The sequence below is a fragment of the Schistocerca serialis genome, chromosome 5 (genome assembly GCF_023864345.2).
Source record: "Schistocerca serialis cubense isolate TAMUIC-IGC-003099 chromosome 5, iqSchSeri2.2, whole genome shotgun sequence".
Classification (NCBI taxonomy): domain Eukaryota; kingdom Metazoa; phylum Arthropoda; class Insecta; order Orthoptera; family Acrididae; genus Schistocerca; species Schistocerca serialis.
The window spans coordinates 446,254,693-446,269,809 of record NC_064642.1 but is presented as its reverse complement, the minus strand read 5'-3'; the positions used below and the strand labels follow the sequence as shown (position 1 = coordinate 446,269,809).

The following is a 15,117-nucleotide window of genomic DNA, read 5'->3' as shown; positions in this document are numbered from 1 at the left end:
AAACATGTTTGACCAAAAATAGGAAAATAAAATGTTTCCACCGAGGAAAAAATATTATTAACAAACATTTCCCTAAACATTAAAATACAGGGTGAAAAGTATTTAAACCGACAAACTCTGGGAGGTTGTAGGGGACATCAAAACAAATATTTTTCCCTAATGTCATGTTTTTTTCCTACGAGGAGTCTTTAAACCGGCAGAGGAAGATTTCTCTGGCGGCAAATTAATTAAACCAACAAACACTTTTCCATTTTTTTATGACCAAGAGACAACTAGGTAGCAGATACGGCCCACTTAAACCGACTCCAACAACACCGACCCATACATTAACGAAGAACCGCACATGATGAGCGCTAGTAACTGTAGCATGTGGGTTATCCTCACTCCAAACGCGCGAATTGTGCATGTTGAAGACTCCATCACGCCCGAACGTTGCTTCATCGGTAAACAACACAGAGGATGGAAATGTAGGATGCATTTCACACTGTTCCACGTACCATTGCGAAAACTGTGCTCTGGGTGGATAATCAACTGGTTCCAGGTTGTGGAGATGCTGTTAAGTGAAATGGACGTAATAGTTGCTCTCGAAGGACTGTTCTTACATTCGTCTGATTCGTCCCCATGTTACGTGTAATTGTACGAGGGCTGGAAATTGTGCAGTAACGATGAAATTTATCGAAACATGGAAAACATTTCAATAGTAATGAGAAAATCCAAGACAGTACATAATCCAAAAAATTGTTCAAATATTTGTGGGATAAGAAGTCAACAACAAGCTGGGTCCACGAATTAAAAGGGGATTCCGGAAAATATAATATTAAATCTGTAGAAACGGTTGACAGAAGTGTTTAGTAATAAGTACTTAATATGGGAGGATTAAAAGACAGGAGAATGAAAAAACTGGTCTAACTAGGTCGGAAAAAATGAAGGAGAAACACAGTGAACCGATGAGAGCACTGGAAGGAGAAGAAATAAATGAGTGACGAGTAATGAAATGAAACTGGTGCATGTTTATTAACTGGCCCTTCGGAGAAGAAAAAACTGGATGCCACGTAACTGACCACTTACGGGGCACATGAGAAAAGTAAAGAAACTGCTAACACTGGAAACGATCTGGCAAACGCTGTGTTGTTCTACATGTGTAGAGTGGTGTGTTCGTCCCTTCTAGAAGCTTAGTCCGTGTTTCAGCTCCGTACAGCCATCACATGAGTTCTGAGAGCGCCATCAGCGAAGTTATGTTTTTGTTCTTTTTTTCGAAAATGGAACAGCGGAATTTAGAGCAACTTGTGTCAAAAAGTTTTGTATTAAACGTGGGGAATCCATAAGTGTGGCCTTCCAAGAGTCGAAGGAGGCCTTATCAAGAGTACAGGAGTTGTTCGCCAGCACAAATCGTTTTTGGAAGACCGTGGAAACGTTGAAGATGAACCTCGCTCAGGCAGACCTTCAAATTCAAACGTCGAATGTATGATTGCTACTGTGAGATCAGATCGACGTTTAACAATAAGCATGATGGGTAACCTGTTAAGCTTAAATACTTTCACTGTACCCCAAAATTATGACCGAAGTTTTGCGCATGCGAAATATTCATGCCAAAATGGTGCCAAAATCCTCATGCAATTTTTGAGTTCGAAAGCTGTTCCTTTTGATCCAGAGCTCTCCTGCTCTTGTCACCCTTTTCTTTTCCAGAAATTTAAAAGGGTTTTAATAAGGCGTCTTTTTGGGACTGCGGAGAGCATTCAAAATAATGTAACCGACATGTTACACGCCCTACTAGCTGACACCTTTCATTGTTGCAACACTACTGGCCATTAAAATTGCTACACCACGATGATGACGTGCTACAGACGTGAAATTTAACCGACAGGAAGAAGATGCTGTGATGTGCAAATAATTAGCTTTTCAAAGCATTCACACAAGGTTGGCGCCGGTGGTGACACCTACAACGTGCTGACATGAGGAAAGTCTCCAACCGATTTCTGCCGGCCGCGGTGGTCTAGCGGTTCTAGGCGCGCAGTCCGGAACCGCGCGACTGCTACGATCGCAGGTTCGAATCCTGCCTCGGGGATGGATGTGTGTGATGTCCTTAGGTTAGTTAGGTTTAAGTAGTTCTAAGTTCTAGGGGACTGATGACCACAGTAGTTAAGTCCCATAGTGCTCAGAGCCATTTGAACCACTTGAACCAACCGATTTCTCATACACAAAAAACAGTTGCCCGGCGTTGCCTGATCGCATTGACGGCACTTTGAACAGTGGATGCCTCTTGTAAGGAGGAGAAATGTGTACCATCACGTTTCCGACTTTGATAAAGGTCGGATTGTAGTCTATCGCGATTGAGGTTTATCGTATTGTGACATTGCTGCTCGCGTTGGTCTAGATCCAATGACTGTTAGCAGAATATGGAATCGGTGGGTTCAGGAGGGTTATACGGAACGCCGCGCTGGATTCCAACGGCCTCGTATCACTAGCAGTCGAGATGACAGGCATCTTATCCACATGGCTGTAACGGATCGTGTAGCCACGTCTCCATCCCTGAGTCAACAGATGGGGACGTTTGTAAGACAACAACCATCTGCACGAACAGTTCGACGACGTTTGCAGCATCATGGGCTATCACCTCGGAGACCATGGCTGCAGTTACCCTTGACGCTGCATCACAGACAGGAGCGCCTGCGATGGTTCTGTTTACAGCATCATGATGGTCTCATCCGTGTTTGGCGACATCGCGGTGAACGCACATTGGAAGCGTGTATTTGTCATCGTCATAGTGGCGTATCACCCGGCGTGATGGTATGGGGTGCCATTGGTTACACGTCTCGGTCACCTCTTGATCGCATTGACGGCACTTTGAACAGTGGACGTTACATTTCAGATGTGTTACGACCCGTGGTTCTACCCTTCATTCGATCCCTGCGGAACCCTACACTTCAGCAGCATAATGCACGACCGCTTGTTGCAGGTCCTTTCTGGATACAGAAAATGTTCGACTGCTGCCCTGATCAGCACATTCTCCAGACCTCTCACCAACTGAACACGTCTGATCAATGGTGGCCGAGCAACTGGCTCGTCACAATACGCCAGTCACTACTGTTGACGAACTGTGGTATCGTGTTGAAGCTGCGTGGCCAGCTGTACCTGTACACGCCATTCAAGCTCTGTTTGACTCAATGCCCAAGCGTATCAAGGCCGTTATTACGGCAAGAGGTGGTTGTTCTGGGTACTGATTTCTCAGGATCTATGCACCCCAATTGCGTGAAAATGTAATCATATGTCAGTTCTTGTATAATATATTTGTCCAATGAATACCCGTTTATCATCTGCATTTCTTCTTGGTGTAGCAATTTTAATTGCCAGTAGTGTATCAAGACTGGGAACGACTTCACCGGTGTGTAGCGGCCCAAGGGAATTATTCTGATGAGGACGATATTGTTGTTTGGAAAAAAGAAAATTTTTCTAGATCAAAAATTAGTTTCATTACTTTTCTTACACACTTAGTAAAAATGTCATATCCATGCTTTGCCTCACGTACTTGCGCAGGCAGAATAATGTGAACCCTACAAGTGCGTGAGGCAAAGCACAGATATGAAATTTTCCCATTCGGTGCGAGCACATTTCCTACTTCACATGTTTGTATTCTAACCAGCCAACAGTTGCTCTTCTATTTTCTATTGTGTATACGCAAGGAGTCTGTCGTAGGTTCAAGTAAGATCGCAGCAGGTGTCAGACGCACAAACGCTGCACATTGACTCCTGCGTACGTATAGGTGTGGTTCCTACGTACGTATAGTACTGCACCCGGCTGGAAACACATCAGAGTCGTGAGCGCTCCAGCGGTCGCCTGAATAAATCGTGCAGGGCGGAATGCGAGCCACAGTTAAGGGCTGCTAGCCGGGATCCCTTAATGGCCGCCGGGTCGATATTGGGTGCTATTTATGCTGTGCCAGCCGCCCAACCCGGCGCCCTTTGGTTTCCCGGCCCACGGCGTCCTGCACGTGCCGAATGAATTAAGAAGAGGTACACCGAGACACAGGTCCTCCACGACCTTTCTTTTTCACTGTTCGCGTGCGCCGCTCCGCTGCCAATTTGTTTCGTGCTCTTTCCCTGTGTTTCGTATCGGTTCGCGAGCTCCCGACGCCGCACAGAAAGACGAAGTGTTCGTCCACTGATAAAGTGCAGTGGGGTGGGGGGGGGTGTAGTCGTGAAAATAAAGCGGGAACCTCTCTGTTTGTATTGCCGAGTTTAAATGGCGGGCAGCAGACTCCCGTGTAGTGTATCTCTCTCATCAACTGGCTCTTCTGTGAAATGAAAAGCTGCCGAGGTGGAAGCAAGCAGCAGAAATCGTTTAACGATAAACAACGGTCTTCCAATCACTGCATCTGTTACGCTCACTTCCTGACTGATGAAAGTTTATTTAGTGCCGCATTAGCTTCATGAGCAAGGACGGACACATACGACAACAGCGTCGAAACAGCTGAATAACAGTGTGAAATAGGAATCTGATTTGGGGTCCTAGGACCACCCTGTGTCGGGCTGGTTAATTTGAAGTTGGAACAGTTTCATCCATCCAACGCAGAGCATCACGTAATTGTAGTTACTGCGATTTCTGTACACTTATGATACTGAATTAGATGTGGCCTTTTCCTTAACAGAAAATCGAAAGGATAACTGTGTTAAAAGCGGTGGTACACATTAGGAGAGAGCCGGCCGCGGTGGCCGTGCGGTTCTAGGCACTGCAGTCCGGAACCACGCGACTGCTACGGTCGCAGGTTCGAATCCTGCCTCGGGCATGGATGTGTGTGATGTCCTTAGGATAGTTAGGATTTAGTAGTTCTAAGTTCTAGGGGACTGATGACCTAAGATGTTAAGTCTCATAGTGCTTGGAGCCATTTGAGCCATTAGGAGACAGGCGGGTGGTACGAGTAGGGTATCGCAGAAAACGGAGGGATTCAAGTAAAAATGATCAAAGATTAGAATGAGATACTGAACCAGAAAATAACGAAATATACAGCAGTTTTTATATCGTACCTCACAAGAGTTCTAATCACAATAACGCCTTTAATCAATTTTGAGGTGTAAGGGGGAATCAAAAAGTGTAATTTGACTGCGTTTCTGCAGCGTGTATGTAACGTAGTGTGACACCGATGTGGGTATACAAGCAGTGACACGTCGACAACGGGTTAGGATGGCATTCGTGTCTTGCTGGAGTGCGTTCGGTAAATACTGAAACGTTAAGTATGGCGACGTCATTACCAAATGCGTTCAGACAGGAGCAACGTGCAACCATTCTTTTCTGTGCTGCCGAGTGACAAACGCAGGTATACATTCATCGGAGAATGAAGAACGTGTATGAGGCAGCATGTCTATCGAAAATCACCCCTGCAAAATGGTGCGCGTCGAGAGATGAGGGTGCTTCATTGAAATCGCACGCCCGATGGCACATACGCCAGTTCTAGTTGGAGACACACGAGCACACTCTCCGTAGTTCTGATCTCTCCCCCTGCCTCCTCCCCCATGGGATAATCACGCTTTAGGTCCCTTAAAAAAAGGCCTTGAAGGTGAAGGTCGGATGATTCCTATTGGACGAGGCTGCGCAGCAGGCAGTTGCGGACTTCTCACGCAGCAGCAGATGGTGTTTTACCAAACGGAACGGGTATTTTCAACCTGGTGCGTCTGTGGAATGAATGGCCCAGTGCTTACGGCTGTTTTGCCTGGTTGGCTTGTTTTTACGCATTCTCGATTGTACGGCCTTTTAACGTAAACTTTTTAGGGCTCCTAATACAAAAGCAACAAAGAACGATTTGATTTAGCTCTGGGATTTTCCCGCGGTGCCTAAGGTATATCTCGTAGTTTCAGTTTTCTAAGAAACGAAAGAAGTAGGACATTTATCTTAGGCATAGCTTGAGAATCTCGGTATTGTCTGTCTTGTGGAATCGCGTAAAAATGCAATTCTTTTCACTGCTAGGAATTCGGCTATTGTAAACGATTCATCTTTTCTGTTTGAAGATTGGATTGTGTACTGAACTGGTATATTGATTTGCAATAAATAGTAAATCAAATATAAATTTAGAAAGGGCAGCTAATCAAATTTTTACAGCCAATTCACTGTCATTAAACTTCGAAAAGATCCACTATATGCAGTTCAGAACTTCCAAGAGATTTCCTTGTGATGTGGGTATAAAATATGATGACATGGAAATAGGAGAAGTTGAGAGTGTAAAATTCTTGGGATTACAACTTGATACTAAATTCAGTTGGGAGCAACGTACTAACGAACTGCTAAAGCGCCTAAACAAGTCTGTGTTTGCAATGCATACAAGATATAAATATAAAAAACTGGCATATTTTGCATATTTTCACTCCTTTATGTCATATGGTATCATATTTTGGGGTATCTCTAGAAACAGAGAAAATTTTTTAGAGTATAATAAGAGTAATGAGAAGTGTAAATCCAAGAATATCATGTCGAAACCTATTCAAAGAATTGGGCGTATTAACCACATCTTCTCACTATATTTATTCCTTAATGAAGTTTGTGGTAAATAATAGATCTCTTTTTCCAACTAACTGCTTAGTACACAGTATCAATACTAGGAATAAGAACAATATACACAAAGATTTAAAATCAATTACTCTTGCCCAGAAAGGAGTCCAGTATTCAGCAACACATATTTTCAACAAGTTGCCAGCAACCATTAAGAGTTTAGTTTCAGAAAAGGCACAATTTAAACATAATTTAAAAGAATTTTTGGTGGCCAACTCCTTCTATTCCATCCACGAGTTTCTCAACAAGTGCAGTAAAGCATTTTAATGAAAATTTATTATACTTTAATTTTTGACAATACTTGGTTGTAATAGCCAAGAAACTAACAAATATCTGAATGATGGATTTAATGAAAGCAGATGTAAGTATTAAACCTGTAAATATTAGAAGTTTAAATTTAATTCATGCACATAATTTTAGTGTTTATTGACTGAGGATCATTAAAATTAATGAAACTCAAGTTTTTCTAATTACATTTATGTAATGTGTTTATCTGACATGTTCCACACCTAGGAGGATTCCCTCTTTTATGGGTCTATGGAATGAATAATTAATCTAATCTAATCTATATATCATAAGTGTTTGCTACTGATATTGGCATCTCTCTACAGTAAAAAGATTCATAAACGAATGTCCGTACTTGTAGGCGTTACTAACAGAGACCTTTTCTTTTAACGATCTCTATAAGAAATTGTAGTGTAAAAATAGCAAGGATTTTATTTTAGTTCTTCCTATTAGTCTGGTCTCTTCGAATGAATATCATCCTTCGTTAATGTGCACTATGATAAAAATAGGTATATGGACCGTTGCTACTACAACGATACACGTTTGTAATGCGGCGATAATAGATCATAGAATTTGTGTTAAAATGAAGTCAATTCAACTACGGACACACAGTTTTAAGATAGTATTATGAACTTCAGCCTCACTTATTCTATCAAAAGAACGTACAGAATGCGTCACAGTGTATTAACTATATCAAATTTGAATAACATACAACTAACCACGAAACAAAATTGAACGTTTTACACAAAGTACGACATTTATTCAAGTTTACTTACGAAATACTACATAGCACAAATAATGACCATTCGCGGCTACACAATACTCGAGACATTTCACTCAGTTTTTGAACATATCTTCCATTACTGCTAGAAGAATTACGGAAATTTCATTGTGAATTCGCTCTTTTAACAACTACGAGCTTCTCGGCCTGTCGGAATAAGCTCTCGCCTTCGAATAGCCCCATAAGACTCTGGCACGATTAAATCAGGCGAGTGAGGCGGCCATTGGACGCAAACGCGTTTGGAAATTATACAGTTATCAAACGCTTTACGGAGAACTTACTTGGTCTTGTTAGGTGTGTGGCATGCCGCGCCGTCTTGTTGGAATCAATTTTCGTAATTAGTGCTACGCACACGTTTGATGGTTTTAGGAATTCGGACGGTGCTCCGAAGCCCGGTTGACTTTTGATTCGATGCATTTGCAGATGCACCGAAGTTTCCAACCCATCTGAGTATTATTCCACGAGCAGGAATTGGATACCGTGATTGAATCTTGAAATGCTTACGTAAGGCACGTTGCGCGCGCACAGCAGATTCGCCGAAGCGAGAATAGCACTCCACCACGAACGCACGATATTGCTTCGAGCAGTTCGACGTGATTACTGACCTGTATACGGGATGGACTCTCCACTCTATTAATAGACGACGCCAGCGTCACTTTATCTTGTCTTAGTGCGAGTTATTCAAATTTGAATTCATTAAAACATGCCTGTACCACAGAAAAAATTTTCAAGCTTTGTTAACTAGTGTCACTCTATTGCAGAAAATAAGCTTGTAAATCTTCTCTGACTCGGACACTCCATGAGGAGGAGATAATTAAAAATCTAATAAAAGAACAAGATGTCACTTCGTATTTGGTGGTTGCGTTGGTAAATGCGTGACGGTGGGACTTTAAGAAGAGACTGATGCGTAAACATCTGTAAGAACAGCCAAAGTGTGAGATTTGTAGTATGGACCTTTGTTTTTCGTCTTACCAGGTTTGCGTTGGGTGGTCAGAGTGAAATTTTTCTGCCATAGCTTCCCAAATAAGACACACAAAGCATGTCGTCCAGATTTGCAGATATTTCCAGTGTCATAGAGATATGACGATGCTACCAAAATACTGCCAACATAGCCCTGAACGCTCTCCAGAATTTTGTCAGAGTAACTGGGTGTCAGATTGGACGGTGTACTCACACATGACGCGTAGCGTGACCGGGTTGCTGGTGCCCTTGCCCTCGGTGTTGGCGGCCAGACAGGTGTAGTCGCCGGCGCTGAGCCGCGTCACTCCCTGAAGGACCAGGGACTGGTCGCTCAGGATTATGCCCGCCGTCACGTTGTGGTGCATCTCGCGGCCCTGCAACAGGAAGCACAGTTACCGAACACTGTCTTGGAACTACCTCTAAGTGGCACATTAGAGAATAAAATGTGTGAAGGGAGGTAGGAAGGCAAACCTTCACACTCATCCCTGAAATGACATGGAATTTTATCGAAACCTAAGACGACGACAAAAACTGGCCAATAGATGACGTTGGTCAGCAACACGTCAGTGACTCCGAATGGAAATCGTGTATAAAATGAGCTATAGTAAGAGAGGGAGTAAGATTCGGTAGCAGTCGCAGCATGTTGACTTTCCCAGGAAAGACACTGCGGGTGAATCTTTACTCTCGCACTGGAGGATACACTACTGCAGCTTTACAATCATATCGCAATAAGAGGAGTATTAGAACGGGTAAATGTCCCATGACATTCGTCGCTGTGAAGAAAATCGTGAAGTTTGAAGCCACGGTTTGTTTGGACAATCGGCTCCGTAGTGGGCGACCGGACACAAGTGCTCTGCTGCTCAGGCAGTTCAAGCAGAAATGGAGACTTTTTTTTTTTTTGAGTAATCAGTCTTTTGACTGGTTTGACGCGGCCGCCCGAATTACTCTCCTGTGCCAATCTCTTCATCTCAGAGTAGAACTTGCAACCTACGTCCTCAATTATTTGCTGGATGTATTCCAATCTCTGTCTTCCTCTACAGTTTTTGCCCCTACAGCTCCCTCTAGTATCATAAAAGTAATTGCCTGCTGTCTTAACAGATGTCCTATCATCCTGTCCCTCCCGCTTTCCTCTCCGATTCTAAGCACAACCTCCTCATTCCTTACCTTACCAGTCCACCTCATTTTCAACACTCCCCTGTAGCACCACATCTCAAATGCCTCGATTCACTTCAGTTCCGATTTTCCCACAGTCCATCTTTCACTACCATACAATGTTGTGTTCCAAACAAATATTCTCAGAAATTTCTCCCTCAAATTATGGCCCATGTATGATACCATTAGACTTTTCTTGGCCCGGAATGCCATTTTTATGATTTTTTGTCTGCTTAGCTTGTTCATCTCCACTTGCTGAAGAAATTACACACACTACTGTTTGGAGTGCACTGAGGCGTACCCTCCAATGCTATCCGTACAAAATCCAATATCTTCATGAACTCTCAGCCTCTTATTTTGTAACGGGGATAGCGTTTACGGTGGGAACACTTAAAAAAATTGGGGGAAGACGGCTATTGGTAGTTTAATATGTTGTCGATCGACGGAGTCCACTCCAGACTCAGAGGGTTCGTCAACACCTACAACTGCAGAATTTGGGCTAACGAAAATTCTAGAACTGTCGCGCAAACCCGATTGTCACGGTGTTGTGTGGGTTTACCACATCAATTGTGATCGGAGCTGGGTGCTGCTTTTCAGCGTGACGGGTAAGAGGTATATTACAGAATCGCATCATCTGACTGCCAAACACGACTTTTATCCAGGATGGCGCTCCATCCCATGCTGCTGCTCTTGTGCACACCGTTTGGTGATGATAACGTGCTGAGCCACCACGTCCCTCGTGCTTGGCCTCCCAGATCCCCAGCCCTCCATCCTTGTGATTACTGCCGGTGGGGTTACCTAAAGTCGCAAGTCTATCCCCATCTCCGGCCGTCATTAGGGATGCTAAAAGACAACATCGAACAGCAATTCCTCCCCAATCTCACTGACACCTTTTATAGTGTTGTTCACAACATTGTCCCTCAGTTACAGGCAACGTTAATGAATGGCTGCCAAAATGCTGAGTATTTGTTCTAAAGAGCCTCCATAGTCTTCGCTAAAAATCAGTTGTTATGTTAATTATTGCTTTTTTCCTATGTGCACATTTTGTGCACTTTTCCCTGCTTTCAGTAAAACCCTACGCCATTTCAAGCATTTGTGTCAATTTTTACCTCCCTATCAACACTATCCCGGGAAGTACGAATTTTCATAAGGGGCTTTTGAGTCACCCTGTAATTCTTCATGCGACGGAATTTTACGATTGGTTTGAAGTTTTCGTTCATCTCTTCCAAGCGTTGCACAGTTATTTCTATTTCCACATAACTGATACATCCAGCATCATCTATAATATGTCTTCATCTACTACTACACTCTCAAGCTCGATGTCGTGCGCGTGGCAGAGATTACTTCCCGTACTGTCGGTTATTATGGATTCTTCCCTTTGTATTCACATCTAGAGCGCGCGAAGAACGACTGCTTAAAGGCCTCTGTGCGCACTGTAATTTGCCTAAACTTGTCTTTGCGGTTCCTACTAGAGCGACGTGTGTGGATTTGTAGTAAATTTCTAAATGCTGGTATCTGAAACGTGTTGAGTAGGCTTTCGCGAGTCAGTTGTCATCTTTCTTCAAGTGTCTGCCATTTCACAGTTTTCACTCTCTCTTTGAGACTCTCTCATAGGTCAGTCAATGCTGTGCATTTTTGTTTGCGTTCTTTGTCACATGACAGCCAGTTTTGCTAAGAGATCCACACATCTGGGTAATACTTTTCCCTGCTTTCAGTAAAACCCTACGCCATTTCAAGCATTTGTGTCAATTTTTACCTCCCTATCAACACTATCCCGGGAAGTACGAATTTTCATAAGGGGCTTTTGAGTCACCCTGTAATTCTTCATGCGACGGAATTTTACGATTGGTTTGAAGTTTTCGTTCATCTCTTCCAAGCGTTGCACAGTTATTTCTATTTCCACATAACTGATACATCCAGCATCATCTATAATATGTCTTCATCTACTACTACACTCTCAAGCTCGATGTCGTGCGCGTGGCAGAGATTACTTCCCGTACTGTCGGTTATTATGGATTCTTCCCTTTGTATTCACATCTAGAGCGCGCGAAGAACGACTGCTTAAAGGCCTCTGTGCGCACTGTAATTTGCCTAAACTTGTCTTTGCGGTTCCTACTAGAGCGACGTGTGTGGATTTGTAGTAAATTTCTAAATGCTGGTATCTGAAACGTGTTGAGTAGGCTTTCGCGAGTCAGTTGTCATCTTTCTTCAAGTGTCTGCCATTTCACAGTTTTCACTCTCTCTTTGAGACTCTCTCATAGGTCAGTCAATGCTGTGCATTTTTGTTTGCGTTCTTTGTCACATGACAGCCAGTTTTGCTAAGAGATCCACACATCTGGGTAATACTGTAGAAAGGGTGCTACAGGCGATTTGTAAGCAGTGTCCATTGCTACGTAAGTCTGCATACTTTTGTACCTGTTAACACTGAAAGTAAAATTTTCTGGGTTGTTCGGCCGCGTTATACTTCTTCTACGCAATATACGTTTCCACCCCTCTGCCCCGATCTTCTTTAGGATCTTGTGGTGTCTGCAGTTAGCTGAACCGTGGACAACGCAAGGTCCTGAAGAATTTCCCAGCAGAGCGGTCGAAGCGTCAATTGCTCGGAAGAAATGTGACGCGGCCTCGTAACCCTGAAGATTTTACCTTGTTCTTTGTTGAATGCTTTTCCCATTAACCTACCAATGAAGCTAAGTCTTCGCCTACGACTAATTGTATGTGATAATTTAATTTCGTACGCCTGCAAACTGAGTTGACTAATGTAATTTGTGAGTTACCTCCACTGTCCTCAAAGTTTACTTTTTATCCCGTTGTGAATTGCATTATTTGACATTTCTGAATGTTAAAGTTAGTTGCAAATCTTTGCACCTCACTGTAATTTTATCAGAGTCTGGCTGATTACTTCTGCAGGTTTTATAATAGCACTACATTATAGATAACTACATCACCTGCAAAAAGTCTGAACTTACTTAATTACTTTTGTGCCCGGTCATGTATATACAACGTGAACAGTACGGGTCAAAGTGCATTTCCCTTGGGCATGCATGAAGTTTCATCTGCTTCTATCTATGACTCTTTACCCAAAATAGCTGAATCGTAATTCCCCAATCAATTATAAATTTCGTTGGAATCCCCAAATCATTGTACTTTCCGTAACAAGCATTGCTGTGGTACTGAGTAATATGCTTTTCGGAAGCCAAAAGATAATGCAACTACTGTTTGCTTGGTCCATGGCTTTCAGGACCTCACGCTCACGCGTGGAAAGGGCGTGTGGACGTTTTCGGAAACTGTGGTGCTTGCTATGGAATGGGCCATACGTTTAGCGTACGCAGTAGCAGGGAGGACGTCGCTTGCTTACCGTACTTTAGTCTTTGTCTGATCCCAGAGCTTTTCATATCTACATTTTCTTTCAGCCTCAGTCAATGTACTGCTGCATGCCCTAGCATACAAGGCACTAACGTGTCTCATCTTTAGGAAAAACTTTTCCCATAGTCCTCTTTCACTACTTTATCCATTAAGACAAGTTCTGATATTCTTTGATACCAACACATATAAAAGTCTCCAGATTTTCTCCACTGCTCACTCTCCATAGCTTACACTTCACTTCCATACAGTTCTGTGCCCCGACATACACTTTCAGGTATTTTTAACTCTATTTCGTACCAGTGTTTGACACTAGTAAACCAGCACAGGCCTTTTACTGAAGGAATTTCTTCGCATGCGCTACTCAGTTTCTGACACCTTTTTTTGGTTAGGTTATCCTGTGTGATCGTACCTCCTGAACAGGACAGTTCTCACTTCTTATTCTACTGTGACGATTACAAACCTAATATTAATTACTTTTCAATGTCAATAAGCGTCACCAACAGCAGTATACATTAAGATTTTTTATTTTATTCTGAAAGCAAACGGTTTCGGCAATTCATTTTCCCTTCTTCAGGTCCCGTATGCTTTCATCCAAATAAACGAACTTACCGTACAGCGCCATAAAACACTTGATATCGTGATGTCCAATCGTTATACAAATGCTTCATACGAAGACGAAGAACAACATGCTGAGATGTTGAATAAAGGAAAACGAATCTTAATATGCCTCAAGTTTTTTTTCATGGTTATACATTAACATCTTCTAACTAAAAACAAGAGAGGTTCGAATGCCTTTCCGCCTTGAATTACACTGAATAGCCAAATAAACTAGTACACCTGCCTAATATCGAGTATGGCTCTGAGAGCACGTACAAGTTCCTCAACAGGACGTTGCATGGACTCGACTAACGTCTGAAGCAGTGCTGGAGGGAACTGACACCATGAATCCTGCAGGGCTGTCCATAAATCCGTAATAGTACGAGGGGGCGGAGATCTTTTCTAAACGGCACGTTGCAATTCATCCCAAATGTGCTCAATAATATTCATGTCTGGAGAGTTTGGTGGCCAGCAGAAGTATTTAAACTCAGAAGAGTGTTCCTGGACCCAATTTGTAGACATTATGGACGAGTGGGATGTCCCATTGTCCTGCTGCAATTGCCCAAGTCAGAAGGAATGCACTATGGACATGAATTGACGGAGATGATCAGACAGGATGTTTACATACGTTTCATCTGTCCGAGTCGTTACCTAGTCATGTCAGGGGTCCCACATCACTCCAACTGCACACACCCCACACCATTACAGAGCATCCATCAGCTTGAATAGTCCGCTGCTGACATGCAGGGTCAATTGTTCATAAGGTTGTCTCCATGACCGTACACGTCCATCCGCTCGATACAATTTGAAACGAGAGTCCTCCGACCAGGGAACATGTTTCCAGTCATCAACAGTCCAATGTTGGTGTTGACGGACCCAGGCGAGCCGTAAAGCTTCGTGTGGTGCAGTCATGAAGGTTACACGAGTGGGCCTTCAGCTCCGAAAGCCCATATCGATGATGTTTCGTTGAATGGATCGCACGATCACATTTGTTCATGGCCCAGCATTGAAATATGCGGAAATTTGAGGAAGGGTTGGACTTTCTCATGTTGAACGATTCTCTTCAGTCGTCGTTGATCCCGTTCTTGCAGGATCTTTTTCCGGCTGCGACGATGTCGAAGATATGTTTCACCGTGTTCCTAACATTCACGGTACACTAGTGAAATGGTCGTACGGGAAAATCCCCACTTCACCACGTTCGAACTCTCTTAATTTTTGATAACCTTGATAACCTGCCATTGTAGCAGCTGCACCAGACACTTGTTGTCTAATAAAGGTGTTGCCGATCGCAACGCCGTATTCTGCCTGTTTACATATATCGGTATTTGCGTGCGCATGCCTACACCAGTTTCTTTGGCGCTTCAGTGTATATTGTGCTACTAGCGAGAGGAAGTAAACCATTAATGTCCTTCGGTATACAACAATATCATAGGCAGGGTGAC

At 43.2% G+C, this 15,117-nt stretch overlaps 1 protein-coding gene across 1 annotated transcript in view; it reads right to left on the bottom strand.

Annotated features, from left to right (window-relative positions):
* LOC126480897 (neural cell adhesion molecule 2) overlaps positions 1–15,117 on the bottom strand; it is a 586,813-nt gene that overhangs the window by 211,487 nt on the left and 360,209 nt on the right. Inside the window, exon 8 of the mRNA XM_050104295.1 lies at positions 8,778–8,937. Coding sequence (XP_049960252.1) covers positions 8,778–8,937 — 160 coding nt within the window. The remainder of the gene's footprint in view (positions 1–8,777; positions 8,938–15,117) is intronic.